This window comes from Narcine bancroftii, chromosome 9 (genome assembly GCF_036971445.1).
Source record: "Narcine bancroftii isolate sNarBan1 chromosome 9, sNarBan1.hap1, whole genome shotgun sequence".
In the NCBI taxonomy this organism is placed as follows: domain Eukaryota; kingdom Metazoa; phylum Chordata; class Chondrichthyes; order Torpediniformes; family Narcinidae; genus Narcine; species Narcine bancroftii.
Window position 1 is genome coordinate 112,546,559 of NC_091477.1, and position 17,232 is coordinate 112,563,790.

General features: G+C 38.1%; 1 protein-coding gene across 9 annotated transcripts in view; it reads right to left on the minus strand.

The window, feature by feature from the left end:
- The window catches only part of atr (ATR serine/threonine kinase), a 96,136-nt gene that overhangs the window by 31,139 nt on the left and 47,765 nt on the right, over window positions 1–17,232 (minus strand). For all 9 annotated transcript variants that reach the window (XR_011344345.1, XM_069897366.1, XM_069897367.1 and 6 more), the window contains 8 exons: window positions 16,128–16,271; window positions 14,806–14,899; window positions 14,068–14,193; window positions 13,588–13,794; window positions 11,286–11,399; window positions 8,824–8,939; window positions 1,998–2,118; window positions 792–929 (listed from right to left, as the gene is read on the minus strand). Coding sequence is in view for 8 of the 9 variants with exons in the window: in XM_069897366.1 (XP_069753467.1) it covers window positions 792–929; window positions 1,998–2,118; window positions 8,824–8,939; window positions 11,286–11,399; window positions 13,588–13,794; window positions 14,068–14,193; window positions 14,806–14,899; window positions 16,128–16,271 (1,060 nt within the window). In the remaining variant the exon portion in view is untranslated. The remainder of the gene's footprint in view (window positions 1–791; window positions 930–1,997; window positions 2,119–8,823; window positions 8,940–11,285; window positions 11,400–13,587; window positions 13,795–14,067; window positions 14,194–14,805; window positions 14,900–16,127; window positions 16,272–17,232) is intronic.

Below are 17,232 nucleotides of genomic sequence, written 5' to 3' on the forward strand. Positions count from 1 at the left end.
AATTTAACGCATTAATCAAAAGATTAAATCAGATTGAGGGTAAAGGAGCTTTTTTGTGCTCTGCATTTTAACTCCAAAACAGACAATAGTTGCAAAAAAACACAAAAGTTTGAATGGAAAATCTTATCAATCTTCTGCAGTCAAGCAACTATAAATTGAGATTTTTCGTTGTCATAATTAAGAACATTGATGGCTTGTTACAAACAATAATTTTGCACTATTTAAACTCTAGGAGTTAAGCACAAGATGCAAGAGCAGAATGAGGCCATTTGGCCCATTGAGTCTGTTCTGCCATCCAAATCACGACTGATGAATTTTTCCTCTCAACTTCCTTCTCCTGCTTTCTCCCCATAAACTTTTGACATCATGATAATTTATATATTTTCAAAATAAATCTGTTCTAAATATACCCAATGACTCAGCCAACACAGAAATCTGTGGCTACAAATTCACCATTCTCTTCATCTCAGTTCTAAAGACACATCCTTTTATTCTAAGGCTATTCCGTCTGGTCCTAGACTCTTCCCAAAACTGGAAATATTTCTTAATGACCATTTCATCGAACTCAGTGAATATTCAGTGGGCTTCAATGAAATTCCCTACTTCCTCCTTCTAAACTCCATCCAGTGCAGACACAGACTACCTTTTCCATCTCTTCTGGACATCAGATGAGTTACAGGCTAAGTTTACTGTTATGACATTTATCCAAACCAAAACACGACTGATACTGATTAAGGACTGTGAATTGTGTGTTGGTCATTAACTTGTATAAATCGATATTAACTACTCACTTCCTGTTGATCCTCTTCATTACATCCCAGTAATACATTCACAAGAACATGAGGTAGCAGATAGATTGTTACTTTGAAGTCATGCTTCATAATGAAACTGCAGCAATCAAAGACTTTCCTCGCCAGGTCATGTCGAACCTGAAATTAAAAAAAAAAGAACAATGACCCAAGTATCAAATATGCAGAAAAATATACGGTCAACATTTTCTGCTCAAAAAAAATCATGAACTAACTTCATTAACAGGTTCTTTCTACAAGCTCAAGTTGAACCTTAAATTTATTAATTACCCACTGAATGCAGGGAGACTTTTACTTTGAATGCTTGGTCTCTACAATAGACTTCAAGACACAGATCAACAGGATGGGAAAGAGTAGAGGGAAATGACCCAGACTACATGACAATCTTCTGTATCCCAGAATATTGAAGCAATGGATCATAAATAAGAAATGTAATCATAAACATGGTTTAATTGTGTTATTGCACAAGATACTTTAATAACTTTATGGCTTTCTGGAAAATCAAGGTGCTTTGAAACCATTGGACATTATGGAAGGTGACTGTCGATGCTCAAACAAAATGAGACTCTGCTGTGATCTCAATGATGGAAAAGTTACTTGATTCAGCAATATTAAAAGATCTGCTGAAGGAACTCATCGGGCCAGGCAGCCTCATGTGAAAAAAGAATGGTTAACACTTGGAGCAGAAGCTCTTTGTCAGGACAGAAGGAAATTAGTAGAGGAGCAGTGTAAAGAAGAGAGTGAGAGAGGTGAGGCAGGGTTCCCACACAGGATTGGCCAATCCAACAGGGCAGAGGCAAAAGTGGCAGATGCCAGACAAGAGAGGCAAGAAAAACAAACATGTTAGGTTGAGGAAGACAAATCGTGTAGACTTCGGCTGCCAGTGGTGGAGTTTGTTAAGTCGCGAGGTTATGAAGAGATGGTACCAGATGGGAATGCAGGGAGTTGTGGGGGGAGAAAGGAGAGAAGAGGAGAAACCCGAAGATTCCACTGAGGGGGTGGGTGGGTGGGAAAGAACCAGTGGAGAGAGGGTGACAATGAATGGGCAAGGGTGGTTGGGGAAGATGGAGGAGGGTAAGGGAAGAGCACAAGTCAAATATGAAATATGCATGGCGTTAAACTAGTTATTTGCATACATCCAGCAGGAAAGCACAAAATTTGTTGTTAATACAACATCAACATCCTCACCTTTGTGATCAGGTATCCAGCCCATGTTGCTGACCATTCTGCAAAATTTTGGTCATGCTTACTGAGGTAAAATGGTTTCTTTATGTTGACCCAGTTCCAAGTCTTCTGTGAACTTTTATACCTTTAAAAGCACAATTACATTTTAACTAAATAAATCTACCACAGAATCCTCATCTCTTCTGATCTTAAAAATGTATTTACTTCAACCAATTAAAAAAATACACTGACAATACATTTAATTTCCTTAACCTAAAGCCTCATGAAAGGAAGAATGTAGAGGTTTTAGAGAGGATGTAGAAGAGGTTCACCAGGAGATTGCCTGGAATGGAGTGTATTGGCCAAAAAAAAGAGATTGGACAAATTTTGATCGTTTTCTCTGGAGCTTCAAAGGCTGAGGGTGACCAGGCGGATGTACACACAGTTATGAGAGATGTAGAGGGTAGATATCCTTTGACCAAGGGAGAAATGTCAGTTACTCAAGAACGTGTGTTTTTTTAAAAAAAAATTTATTTTTCACACCATAAACTTCATTGACCATGATACATACTTTTTCCTTTTCAAATATATACAGTGCCATTTTCTCCCCCCCCTCCCTCCTCTCATCCCATCCTCCCTACCTCCCCCCGCCCCCCCGTCCATTTAAAGTACAAAATCTAGGATACATTAAACCAGTCAAACAATGTTGTCATTCAATAAAATAAACAAGAAATTCCACTGAGTCCATTCTTTTCATTTCCTTCTCCTTTCATTAATTTAGGTAGTGAATGTCCCCGGTAGGTTTTCTCTATTGTGTTTCATGTAAGGCTCCCATATTTGTTCAAATACTTCAATATTATTTCTTAAACTATATGTTATTTTTTCTAATGGAATACATTTATTCATTTGTTGTATTTTTAAATTATCTTCCAATTTCCAGGTTGACATAATACATTTTTTTGCTACGGCTAGAGCTATCTTAACAAATCTTTTTTGTGCACCTTCCAAATCAATTCCAAATTCTTTGTTTTTTATGTTACTTAGGAGGAAGATCTCTGGATTTTTTGGTATATTGTTTTCTATAATTTTATTTAATATTTGGTTTAGATCTTCCCAAAATTTTTTTTACTTTCTCACATGTCCAGATTGCATGAATTGTTGTTCCCATTTCCTTTTTAGAGTGAAAACATCTATCAGATACTGTTGGGTCCCATTTATTTAACTTTTGAGGTGTAATGTATAGCCTGTGTATCCAGTTATATTGTATCATACGTAACCTCGTATTTATTGTATTTCTCATCGTTCCAGAACATAACTTCTCCCATGTTTCCTTTTTTATCTTTATATTTAAATTTTGTTCCCATTTTTGTTTAGTTTTACCATTTGTTTCCTCATTCTCCTTTTCTTGCAGTTTAATATACATATTTGTTATAAATCTTTTGATTATCATTGTATCTGTAATCACATATTCAAAGTTACTTCCCTCTGGTAACCTCAGACTGCTTCCTAATTTGTCCTTCAAGTAGGATCTCAATTGATAATATGCCAGCGCTGTATCTTGAGTTATATTGTATTTATCTTTCATTTGTTCTGTTTTAAGGTGAGAGGGGATAGTTTAAAGCAGACGCACGAGACAAAGTGGTGAGTGCCAAGAACTCACTACCTGGGGAGGTGATAGAAGCAGATGATAACAATGTTTAAGAGGCATTCAGACCAATACATTGACAGGGAACAGAGGAAAACAGACGACATTCAGGCTGTTAGGAATAGTTAAGATTTGAGAAGCATGATTCCTGAAGCACGATACCAATCTGAATCTTTAGCTCCCAGAAAACAAAAATTCTTTCAAAGCTCATGATTTGGAATTTTTTTAAAATCACTTCCTCATAACATTAGATAAATAACTGCAACTTCAGTTCATCCATATGATTGTAATCTCTTCCAAGTCAAGTTCAAGTTTATTTATTTATCATCCAATTGTATTTGCATAATCTGACAAAACAGGGTTCTCCAGTTCACAATGCAAAAGCACATACAGAAAAACAATTCATACACACAGAATCTAAATATGCATGTGTGATATACATGTATTAAAAATAAATATTATTAACAAGTAGTAGAGTCATGGGGAATTGTTTTAGCAGTTCAGCAGGCTCAAAAAAACCTGTGGAAGAAGCTGTTCCTTAGCTCTAATATTTCTTTCTTTCTTTTCTTTTTCAATCTTTTTATTATTATTATAATTTATAAACACATACAGTTCAAAGAGATATAAAAAATACATAGTAAGTAATGAATTAATACAGAGATATTAAACAATAATATTACAGAATAAAAATATATCATAAAAAAAAATTTTAGATCAGTTTAGGGTGTGAACTATCTCTAAAAAAAGATATAATTAATAACAATATATGAAAAAAGAGAAAAAAAAACCCCAAAAAAGAAGAAAAAACAAATCTGAATTAAAAAAAACTTTAAAAAAAAAACTTAAAAAAAAACCTACAGATATAGCTAAACCACGCCGATCACTCTGATCTCATCTTACAGCCCAATTATCATACATAATCATCGAAAGAAAACAGAGCCAGATCAACTCACCACAAATGAAAATATTGAATAAATGGTCGCCAGGTTAACTCAAACTTAGAAGGGGATTCATAGACAGAGTTTCTAATTTTCTCTAAATTTAAACATAGTATAGTTTGGGTAAACCATTGGAAAACAGTGGGAGGATTAACCTCTTTCCAATTCAATAGTATAGATCTTCTAGCCATTAGTGTAAGAAAAGCAATCATACGATCCGCAGGAAGAGATAAATAAGTCAAATCTATCATAGGTAATCCAAAAATTGCAGTAATGGGATGTGGCTGTAAATCAATATTCAAAACAGTAGATATAATGGAAAAAATTTCCTTCCAATAATTCTGTAAAGAGGGACAGGACCAAAACATATGTGTAAGGGAAGCTATTTCCAATTGACATTTATCACATATAGGATCGATATGAGAATAAAAGCGATGGAGTTTATCTTTAGACGTATGAGCTCTATGAACAACTTTAAACTGTATTAGTGAATGTTTTGCACATAGAGAAGAAGAGTTTACCAGTCGCAGAATTTTATTCCAATTTGCATTAGAAATATGAAGGTTGAGTTCTCTTTCCCAATCATTTTTAAACTTTTCAAAAGTCCCAGAATTTAATTTTGTAATTATATTATATAATTTAGATATCACACCTTTTGGAGGGCTAATATTTCTATTTCTCTTTCCTGACAGAAGTAGCTCGAAAAAGCTGTGTGTGTGGGTTAGTAAGGGTCCTTGCAGATTTTGCAAGCCCTCGTTAAACAATAATCCTGGTAAATAAATCACATCAATGTGGGGGGTGGGGGGGGGGGGTGGGCCTAGAAGAGAGACCTCAGTGATTTTCTCTGCGGCTTTATGGTCTGTTGATTTGACCTCAGATCCGCTGCTTTACAGCAACTGTTATCACACTGTGACGCAGATGATTAGGACACTCTCGATAGAACCCTTGTAGAAAGTTGACAGGATGGTGGCAGGTAGCCTTGCCCGCCTCAGCCTTCTAAGGAAGTGTAGTCACTGTTGTCTTCCCCGACAAGTGAAGATCTGTTAGGTGCCCAGGATAGGTCACTTCTCAAGTGGACTTTGAGCTATTAATATGTAGTGGAGGGTGGTCATCTCCAGTCCTCCTAAGGTCCACAATCATCTCCTTTGTCATGTCCTTGTTAAGACTCAGATTGCTATTCTCACATTACTTCATGAGATTTTCCACCTCTTCTCCGTATTGTGAATTACAGTTGTTGCTGATGAGGCCAACTAACGTTGTGTCATCTGCAAACTTGATGACGATTGGAGCTGGAGCTGGCGTTGGAGTAATGGGTCAGTAGTGTGAACAGGAGCTAGCTGAGCATGTAGCCCCAAGGTGAACCAGTGCTCAATGTGATCATGTTTGACATTCTGCTGCCAATCTGGACAGACTGTGGCATTTCTGTTGGGAAGTCCAGAATCAAGAAACAGATAAAGGTGTTGAATCCCTGCAAAGATATATTAATCACCCAGCTGGTCAATGAACAGCAGCCTCACACATGAGGCATTGTTCTTCAGCTAGGACAGGAAACAGCGGATTTGTGTGAGGGCAAATTGAAATGGGTTCAGCATCTCTGGGAGGAGCGCCTTGATATATTCCATCCCCAGATGCCCAAAGCATTTCATAATGGTAACGGTCAGTGCCACTGGGCAGTAGTCAATGTGGCCTGTTACTGTCATCCTCTTTGGTCCTGGGATGATGGTAGCTGCCTTAAAAACGGCAGGAATGATGGACTGCTGCCATGACATGTTGAAGATCTCCATCAGGACCTCCATCAGTTGGTCTGCACAATCCTTCATACCAAACTGGGTATGCTGTCTGGTCTCGCTGCCTTGTGCGGGTTCACCCTGGATATGATTCCCATCACCTTGGCTGTGGCTATGTAAGAGGCCGGTTATTCTTGTTGAAAAGTGCATGGAAGATGGTCAGTCTGTCCGGAAGTGAGGCGTCATTGTTGACTCACAAAGCTGTTTTGTGAACAGTTTTTTTTTGATACCTTGTCACATCCCCCTTTTATCGCCAGCTGATGATCGATTCTTCAAGCATATCTATGCTTTGCCTTTAGGATTGCACAAGCGTGTTCAGCTCTGGCTGATCTTAGTGCTAACTTGTCTCCTGGCCTGAAGGGTGCATGTCGAGGTCCAAGAAGTACACAGACCTCTGCATCCAACCATAGCTTATGGTTAACACTGGTTGTGTAGCATTTGATCCCTGTGACACCCCGTCAATGAGCTCGTGTGCTCATCGATGCTTACATGACCTTTGTAGGTGGCCACCTCCCCGAACCAGTTCAAGAATGCGTTTTCTCAAAGTAGTCCTGCGGTGCTGTTGTTCCCCCCACCCTCCCCTGGGCCACATCCTGACCTCCCTGTGAACTGACTTTGTTTTTCCAGCAGTCTCTCTGCTGAGGTTATGAGGACAGAAATGTAGTCAGAGCATCCAAGGTGGGGGCGAAGAGCAGCCTTGTACTCACCAGGAACATTAGTGCACACTCGATCGAGGGCATTCTCTCCTCTGGTGATGATGTTGACGTGCGGTTGAAACGGTGGTAAAACAGCTTTCAGGCTGGCATGGTTGAAGGTGCCAGCTACACTCATGCAACCATCAGTGTGGGATGCCCGGGCTTCGAAGATGGAACCATAAAGCTCTTTATTGCTTCACCCACATTTGCCGAAGGCAGAACGTAAACTGCAGTAATAAGCTTTGGTCATGAATACTCAAGGCAGGGAGAAGGGTCTACATTTCGCCATCAAGTATTATCTGCACTGAACAGGTCTTTTCAACAGAAATTTGTGTACTGGTTCTCATTTATGTAAATGCGCAGACCCACCCCTCGAGACATGCTAGGAAACAGCAGTGTCACTGCCTGCCCTGAGTGGAATAACTATCTATCTATCTGAATCGCTGAATCTGGAATGGAATCTTGCAGTCTCAGGTAATACATTCTCTTTTCCGACAATCTTTCATTTGTGAGTAAGATCGTTGGGAGGGCAGGTCTGAAGGGGTTCATTCTCAGTCTTACTACGGCGCTGGTCTGCTTGCCGTGCTTCTGCCTTCTTGCACAGCGCCTCTCTCTACCTCTCGTCTCCAGCGCTCCACTCTGTGGTTGACTGCAGACTTGGCTCTCTTGCTTCAGCAAGTTAAAGCTGCTCGATATTATCAGTCTGCTTCCAATTTTCTTTACTGTTTGATCATCGTAAGCAAGCATGGAGGGTAGGGGACTTTACCAGTTTGCAGAGCTGAAGTGCCTGCTGCAACCTGGTGGGCAGCAAGGTTTTGTTTTTCAAAAAAGAAAAAAATTCCTCCCTCAAGACTTCATGCTCTGAAGAGTGGTTGCTAGAATTGAATACAAGAAGGGACTGAACAAGAAATTTAACTGGAATTGCTGTGTTTTGAGCCTTCTGATATTAAAACATTTGGAATTTTGGACGTTAACAACATTGTTAAACTATATTCTGAAAGAATTATGCACAAACATTATCCATGCTCTCATTCCCTCAAAATTGTAAACTAAATGTTATCATTATATCTGTCAATTATATGTCTGTTTTTTTACTAGTTTGCTGCCTTTCAAGTTCATTATGAAATTTTAAAAATGTTTTTTGTCCTCAAGCATTGAGCAAAATAAAAGGCCACCCAAAAAAGACAAGCTTTGCCATGTGGCCTGAAACTGCTATTGAACTGGTCACTACTGAAAACTCTCCACATTTACAGAACTCTACAGTCAAACAAGGAAACAGAGATAACAACTTCCAACTGACAGGTGGTAATGATTTAGACAATCTGTCAGAGAAGCCACAAGAGAAACATAAAAAGCTGCAGATGCTGGAATCTAGAGCAGACAAATAATTGCTGGAGGAACTCAGCAGGTCAAACTGCATCCATGGGTAGAAATGGTCAGTCAACATTTCAAATAGAAGCCTTTGATCAAGATGAAGATTAAAAGATGTCAAATTACATATTTAAAGAGGGAAGGAAGCTGTGCAATCCATGTTAACGATGAACATTCAAGAAGAAACAGAGAGAAATGAGAAAACAGTTAAAAAATGGTAATGACGTATGAAAGAAAAGAGGAAAAGGAAAAGATAAAGTAACTGATGGTCCATAGTCTATTGACCCTTATTTGCTCTCTAGGTACAAGGTCCTTTTCCTGTGGTTAATACTGAGCAAATACACCTGAAAATTGCAGAGATGAACCTTTGATGCAGTAATTCCCTTAGTGCATGGAAAGAAAACACTACAAGACCTGGTGTTGAGGTGAGGCTCCAGTATTTCTTGCACTTGCTCTGGAAAGCTCCTCCACAATCTGCGTCCTGGACAATCAGTCTTTCCTTCCTTACATTTGTATATCTGTAATAGTTCCTGAAAGTTCAAATTAATTTACATTCAGCATGACACCTTCAAAACAAATGGGATTTTAAAATAGAGAAAGAGAAGAACTGCAGATGCTGGAATCTTGAGTGAACAAAGAGAAGTTGGAGGGATTCATCAAGTCAGGTAGCGTCGATGGAGATCAATGATTTATTGGGCAATGAACTCATAGTTCTAAGATGTTTATTTAAATCCTGGGGATACAAGAGCAATTCTATTTCTCCAGCAAAGTGGCCAGCATCTCCTGATCTCCCAAAGCCTTTCCAACATCTGCAAGGCACTCTACCATATTCACTGCAAGCAAAGAAGAATGCAGCTCGAATGATAATCAAAGCTTTATTCCATCCAGAACAAACTCATCCACCACCTGAAACATTGTGATTGCAGTATGTACCATTGACAAAATACTTGCCCAAATTGGTCTGACGTGCTCTGGTTTCCTCCTACCATTCAAAACATACTAGGGGTTGTAGGTTAATTAGGTGTAATTGAGAGGCATAGACCCATGGGCCGAAATGGCCTGTAATCATGATGTCTGTCTAAATTTACAATTTAAATTTAATTTAAAGCACCTCCAAAATCTACAACCTCTGCTGTCAAATAGAAAAGTTCTATAAACATGGAATACTTGTACCCGAGGACCCCACTCTATGTTACATGTCATTCTAACTTGGAATTATGACACATTTCCTTCATTGTTGCTAACTATAAATCCCAGAACTCCCTATCAAATAACATTTTTAGGAACAGCTTCACTACAAGGACCAAATACTATTCAAGTCACTCATTACACCTCCTCAAGGGTATAGTAAAAAATAGGGCTCCAAAGATTGTTGGTGAACAGAAACTTTGAGATATAAGTCCATTTCCTCTGAGTGTGGATATGATGGAAAAGAAGGCAAATTGCATGCTTATAAAATACAGGTATGGGAATGTCATGTTACAAAGTAGTCCAAAACATTAGAGTATTTTGTGTAGTTCTGGTCCCCACACTTTGGAAGGATACAAGTGTGCAGAAGAGATTCACTCAGATATTATCGGAATTGGAGGGACTGAATTACTTCTTTTCCCTGAAGGGATGGGGGTGTAAATGATAAGAATTAATTCTCATTGAAGGGATGCCAAAAACAAAGGAACAGTTTTAAGCAAGAGAAAGGAGATTTAGAGGGGATCAGAGAAGAAAAAAAAACACACACACCCATACATACTTGACTTCATCAGACAGGGGATTCAGGACAGGTACAGGGACATCCTGTTAAAGTCATACAAGAGTTTAATATTCCATATTCCAAATATGGCCTTCTTGTATGAAGATTTGGTCACTTTGCAATAATAAGGATATCACTGAAATGAAAAAGATACAAGAAAGATTCACGAGAATGTTATGAGACTGGATGGCTTGAGATACAAGAAGCGGCTGGACAGGCTATGACTTTTTTACCCAAGGACATAGAGGCTTAAGGGTGATTTTTGGAGAGGCAACTTTTTCCACACAAAAGGTGCTGCATGAATGGAACATGCTGCTAAGGAAATAGTAGAGGCGGTACAACTACCAGAGTTAAAAGACATTTGGACAGGAAATGGGACCAAACTCAGATGGACAACCTGAGCCAAATAGTTTTTTTTAAGCTTTATGACGAAGTATACCATTATTTACACTGTCACAGCATTTAAAGGATTATACGTTTAAAATATGGAGACCACTTGATTTCATCTGTTGACTCTCTCCACAGGTCACAGCAATGTCTATCTGGGAAAATTACATGAATGTGAACACTGAACAGGTTCTAACTCCAGTGCTCCCCTCTTTGAAGTTAAATCCCTTCCCCACACTTCCAACCTATTCCCAAATACTCTGAAACCCAAAGCAACATGTTTATGATGAGAGACACTTATGGAACTATTATCCATCACTAATCAATCCCAAAGTCGTCATGGAAGGAATGCCACATAATAGAAATTCAATACAATACAAACATAATTCTACTCAAATGAAAATGTACTTGCCACTGAACATTACAAACCATTAATATTTTTGCTTTTTATTTTGATAAACCATTCCTTTTTGCCAGAAGCTTGTAAAGCAAACACAAAAATCTAATTCACTGCATTATATTCCAGAAAAACATTCACTCCTAATCACAAATTGTCTCTTTTGTTCATGTTCAAAATTTTAGTTCTTCTACCCTTGGTTTGTACAAACTCAAATTTGCTCCTTCTCAAAAATAATGCAATAAAAAACTTGACTTAATTGCCCTCTTTATAAAGCATTTAATTTATTGTTGTACAGCAGAAACCTGTCCCGAGGGTTTATATGAAAATCATCTGGTCACATACCTGAATAGCATAAGCAGCCGAATCCTGAGCTCTAACATTATCTGCATAGGCAAGGAAAGCTCTTGTTAACTCTATCAGCAAATAATGAGCAAAATTGGAGTCCTCCACACCAGGCTGTCAGAGAAATATTCCAAAAACAAGTACATTCATGACAAATGATACTTTTGCTATCCAATCAAATTCTATGGAAAAAAAATACATTTTTAACAAAGTCACAAATGATTACTGTAATTATAATATGCAAACAAATCTGTGAATTGAATCTCATCAATGGTTTACATTTTACTGGGCTCCTTTGACTTCCATAATGAAATTTATAAGAATCATTTTCTTATTTATATTCCTTGAGGATTTCTCAATTAAAACCTGTGATAGTACAGATTTTATCAGAATGTAGTGTAGGATGACTGTGATTGGCTGAGAGTGTGGCCATGCCTACTGGCAGATCTTAAAGGATTGCTCCTAGCCAGACCAGGTCATTCTGGACTGGTCGACCTACACGAGATGTGCTCCAGTCTTCTAGTTAATAAAAGCCTTAGTTTATATCAACAAGCCTTTGATTCTTTCGACGCGCTCTGCAAAACCACATTCAGTTCTTTAGCTTCTATCTTCACAAATATATTCATTCACACTTGACATGCATCAATTCACCAGCCTGCTTGTTAAATTCCATTATTATTCTTATCATTGTTTATTTATTACACATGGAGTTTACTGCATGCCCCAATGATTTGGGTGCTCTTTCAGATGCATATTAAATATTGTTAGGATCAGCTACTGCTATACGTCTCAGACATTTCAACGGCCCACTGGGTGAAAATGCTCATACAAAGATTCTTTCTAAACCTCAAACTTCTCACTTTAAATATTTGCTTCGTGTCTAACTAACCTCTGCTATTGGGGGGGAAAAAAACCTCACGATATTCGCTATCTCTGTATCTCAGATCCCTGCTATCCCCCAACTCCTCTGTTCTAAGGATACAATTTTTCCTCATAAATAAAATATTCCAGGTCAGACAACACCCTGGAAAATATCCTTTGCACCTCTACAGTGCAGCAATGTTACTTAAATTCAGATGAATTATAAGTATTCATCAAGGTTTAATATTATTTAAATTAAATCTCCTCTCCTGTGCAACACTACTATTTTCTCAGAACGAATTCTGCCCATATTCTGCTCTGCAAGTGCTTTACTTCTAATCTCATCAGTCTTCCCCACTGCTGTGTAACCACTCATGGACACCTCATGCCAAAACTAATTATGAGGACGTAAAAGTGGAGGGGAAATGGATGAAACAATCAAGGAAAAGCAATGGAAGAACACACAAAACAATATGCCATTTGTGTGTTCCGTTCAGGAAAGATCGTCTGATATAGTGACCCACAAGAACTTAAATTTGCTCACCTTCTCCACCTCTGATCCCCTGATAATTACTGGATTGTGTACCTCTGGCTTTCCCTTCCTGAAGTCAACAATCATTTCCTTGGTTTTGGTGACACTGAGTGCAAGATTGTTGATGGTGCACCATTCGGACAAGTTTTCAATCTCCCTCCTGTAGGCTGACTCGTCACCTTTCTTTATACAACCCCCTACAGTGGTATTGTCAGCAAATTTGTAGATGGTGTTATTGTACTGAGCTACAAAGTCATGGGTGTAAAGTGAGTAGACCAGGGCTAATAATGCAATCCTGTGGTGCTCCGGCACTGATGAAGGATAGGTTCTTGCCAATTCTCATTGATTGTGGTCTGGAGGTGAAGAAATCCATGATCCCATTCCACAGTAGGGTGTTGAGTCCCAGGTCTTAGAGTCTGCTGAACAGTTTTGAGGAGATTATGGTGTTAAATGCTGAAATGTAGTCGACAAAGAGAATCCTGATGAATGAATCTTTACTGTCCAGATGTTCCAGTGCTTTGTGTAAAACCAGTGAGATGACAGACCTGTTTCTACGATAGGCAAACTGGAACGTATCCATGTCACCGCTCAGATAAGAGCTGAACTGCTTCATCACCAGCCTTTCAAAACATCAAGACTGGTGATGCAAGTGCTACTGGCTGATAGTTATTAAGGCAGGTTGCCACACTCTTCTTGGGCTCCAGTATGATTAATGTCTATTTGAAACAGTTGGGTACCATACCCTGCTGGGATGAGTATGCTGTTGGTAGCACCAAAAGCAGCTGTTCAGCAAAAAGAATGCTGCTCACATTCTATTGCTCAATAAGATGGGTAACCTTACATGACATTTACCAATTCTGATTTCATGTAAAAAAAATTAACTACAATGAAATTCAAATGATACCTTACCACGAATGTCGAGCTTTTCCCCTCGGTGTTACTTGTCAAGAGGTCCAATCGCCCAGGATCTATTGCTCCCAACTCACCAAGGCACTCTCCACACAGGAGTCTCGCTTGTGCATTTGCATCTTGACAACCCTTCAGAAGCACCATCACTAATTGAGAGATAATAGGCTCGACCGTCTCACTGTCTGTGGCAAATTTTACCAATTGTTCCTAAATACAAAATAAATGATTGGATGACATTCCTGCTTTAACAGTTTTTCAATGACGTACAAATTTTCCTCTTTGCCAAAGCATCATCTTTTCCAAAAAGGCATTGCCTAAGAGTTATATTGGCAGCTTTTCACTTTGTTTCTTGAAGCTGAGAAGAGCATGTGGCACTTGTTATTGCATCACTAAAACAGTATTAAGTTATTCTGCCATAATTAATATTTATGATGTCTTATTTTTTCCTCCAGAAATATGCAAAGAATCAACATTCTGTACCTGTTTGTTGTATAAAGTATCTTTCAAACTTGTCAGTGCATGTATACGAACTTCTACATTCTCGTGCTGAACAGCTCGCATAGACAACTGTAGTTCAGTTTGTAAATCAGTGCTTTTAGATGTTTCCTGTGAGGTATGACATATAAAATATTTACAAGATGAATGTTAGTATTAGCTAACTAAATAAATATGCAAGTTAATATCTTGGATGTTATTAATTATAGTGCATCATGTGGTAAAATGCATATAACCAACAAGAGTTTTGTTCTTTACTGTCTCCTACAATGCAAATGGAACGTAGCACAGCACAAGAATGACCACTATGTTGCCAATTTGAAATAATAACACAAGCCTAAACAAGGTCCACATCCTTGTGTCCAAATGTTTCTATTGTATCCATTACTACCACCTTCTCTGGCAGCATGTTCCTGGCATCTACCACTTTTTAACAACTGATGGTGGACACCTGAATTAGTTTAAAACCATATTAATTAAAAACCTAAGTTTGACTCTCAAAAAGAGAATGAATGTTGAAAATCTGGTGAGAAAGAATGATCCTCTGCTCAGTTACAGATTTGTGATTTGTCAAGAACCTCTGCAAAATGAAAGTTAATGCTTTGAAATTTCTTGGAGTGAAATTATATCTGCTGATACCAAATGTCAAGCTCTCCAGAACAATTTCAGCAAAACTTTAATTTTTAAAAAAAAATCAGTCCCCTGCACACCAATAAGACTCACCTTTCTGTAATCTTGCAGCACTTTCTGAATTTCAGTCAAATCAGGATGTTCTGGCAAAAAGTAAATCTCATGCAGAAAATCTTTTACTTCAGTTCTGAAAGACCAAGAAGGAATTTGATATTTATCCACACATATTGATCAGTAGTTTCTACTGTGGACAATGGATACAGAGTGATTATGTAACTTTATCCTAAAAAATGTATCTATTTCTCAGGTGATTTAATAAATTGTTCTCTATATCCACTGAGAAATCATATTGAAAATTTATGATGACTAAGGACTGAGGTAGATTGAAATGAAATGGTGTGAAAGAGTGCAAAAAAAATGGATTAATATTCCCTGGAATCAAAACAAAAATGGAGCCAACAATCGAAGAGAGAAGATTGCTTCAAAGCAACAAAACCAAGAAATTAATATACAAGTGCAATGCAAGTAACTTCTTGAAACAGACAAAACTGTGAAGATGAATTGTACACACAGATATTCTTTTATTCAACTCCATTGATGTTTCAAGATGGATGCCAATATGATTTCAATAATATGTGTAGTGAGAATCCAAAAATAAGTGATGAATAGGTATAAATGGATTGAGAATGTTTTGAAGTTCATTGGCTTGCTGAAACCCAAGTTCCTAATATCCATTGTTTCACTCTAATCTGGTGGGTTTGCTCTCTCCTCAAATTATTTAGCAAGCTGATCTCAACTCCTCTATTTAAACCCCTGTTTTGTCATCATTGCTGTGGCTGAAATCTGAATTACACCTGTGCTCATCATTTTGCAGAGATCCATCCAAGATGCCTCTTTAATCTGAGGTTCAGCCATCAATGTCCATTGCAATCACTATTATTTTCCCATCGCATTATGCATCAACATCGACTTAAAACAGTCATTGAAATTTGACATTCCATTCACTGCCACAATACCTCAGCAGCTTCTTTTAACCCAGCCTCCGCTCTTAGCTTTTGTTGACTGCACCCTGGCTCCTCATTTTACCATGCTGGCAGTTCCTTCACAATCTGGGTCTCATATTTTGAAACTTATTACTGCAAATGCTTTAAAATTTACCTGTTCAATTCAGCGTCTGTTATTGACTTTCTGCTCAACAATGAAGAACCATGCTTTTTGTTACATGGAGAGTATACACATTTTATTTCTTAATATCCTTACTTGCACTACAACTACATGAAAGGAAATACTTTTACAGATGTGCAGGTTCCTTTTGTTACAATAATTTGGAACATAATTAAATACACCTTTAGGCATAACAATTAAAATTAAAAGCATTTACAGTCATAAAATAATTTGAAATCAACATAATTTACCTGTTCTCTACTATAAGGTAATGAAATATTCCAGCTGTTTCTCTTGGCTGAATGGACATTAGAGGCAGAAGAGCCACGATAACTTGGCTAAGAAGGGCCCCCAGATAACTGGGCTCCAAACAACGCACAAAGCAATCCCATGCCCTGTAATCAAAGGGTATTGAACATTTTTCTCTTGAATTACATTGTTAAATCATTTATTAAGAATAAATTATGAAAAACCATGAAATAAATATTAATCAAGTTGAAGAATGTGTACAACTTTTAATACTAATTAAGCAGCATGAAAAGCATAACGATGTTGATACCAGAGAGAGTTAGGCGTTATTCCTTCAGAGTCCCAGTAATGGTAAAGTGATTATAATTGCCAGGTCATGGGAAAATAGAAATAATGTGTGGTCACTTGTTTTCTGCTCTTGATAAAGAAAACTACAATTAAATGTGAAGCTTGGTCACAATACTATCATAGCTTGAACTGTAATGTTCTACAACCATCTATGATCCTGCCCGTGTGTAGTGACATGGAGATTCGAATTCAAAGGGGGGGGGGGGGGGGGAAATGTGCTTAAATTTATCTTTATAATGTATTTCACATTCAAAAGCCCGCTCAAAGCCGAGCTTACACAGGTCGAGGGAAAGTTGGGAATTAGACTTGGCCACAACAATCCAAGAGCGATGCTGATCAGATCTGTGTCTGGACAGCATGATAGCTGTCATTAATGACAGGTACAGATTGGTGCAAAACTTCCTGCATCAACTGCACTTCACACCACAAAAATTCAAACCAGAAATCTCAGAAATGTGCTTTAGTTGTGGTGAGGAAATTGGAACCTTTATCCATTCAACCTGGCTGCGTACAAAGGTGAGATTCTTCTGGGAAATTCAATTTGTGAAGGTCGCCTTGGCAGTATCCTGGCAATGTATAGCGGTCACGTGGAAGTCTGACTCCCAACTTAACATTACACAATGGAATATGGAAATGCAGAGTTGCAATCCCCTGGAGAAAACCACATACAATTTAAGGAAGAATAATGACACATTCATTAGAATGTGGCAACCCTATCTGAAATATATTGGTATGCAGATAGGACTATCCCCCTTCAGA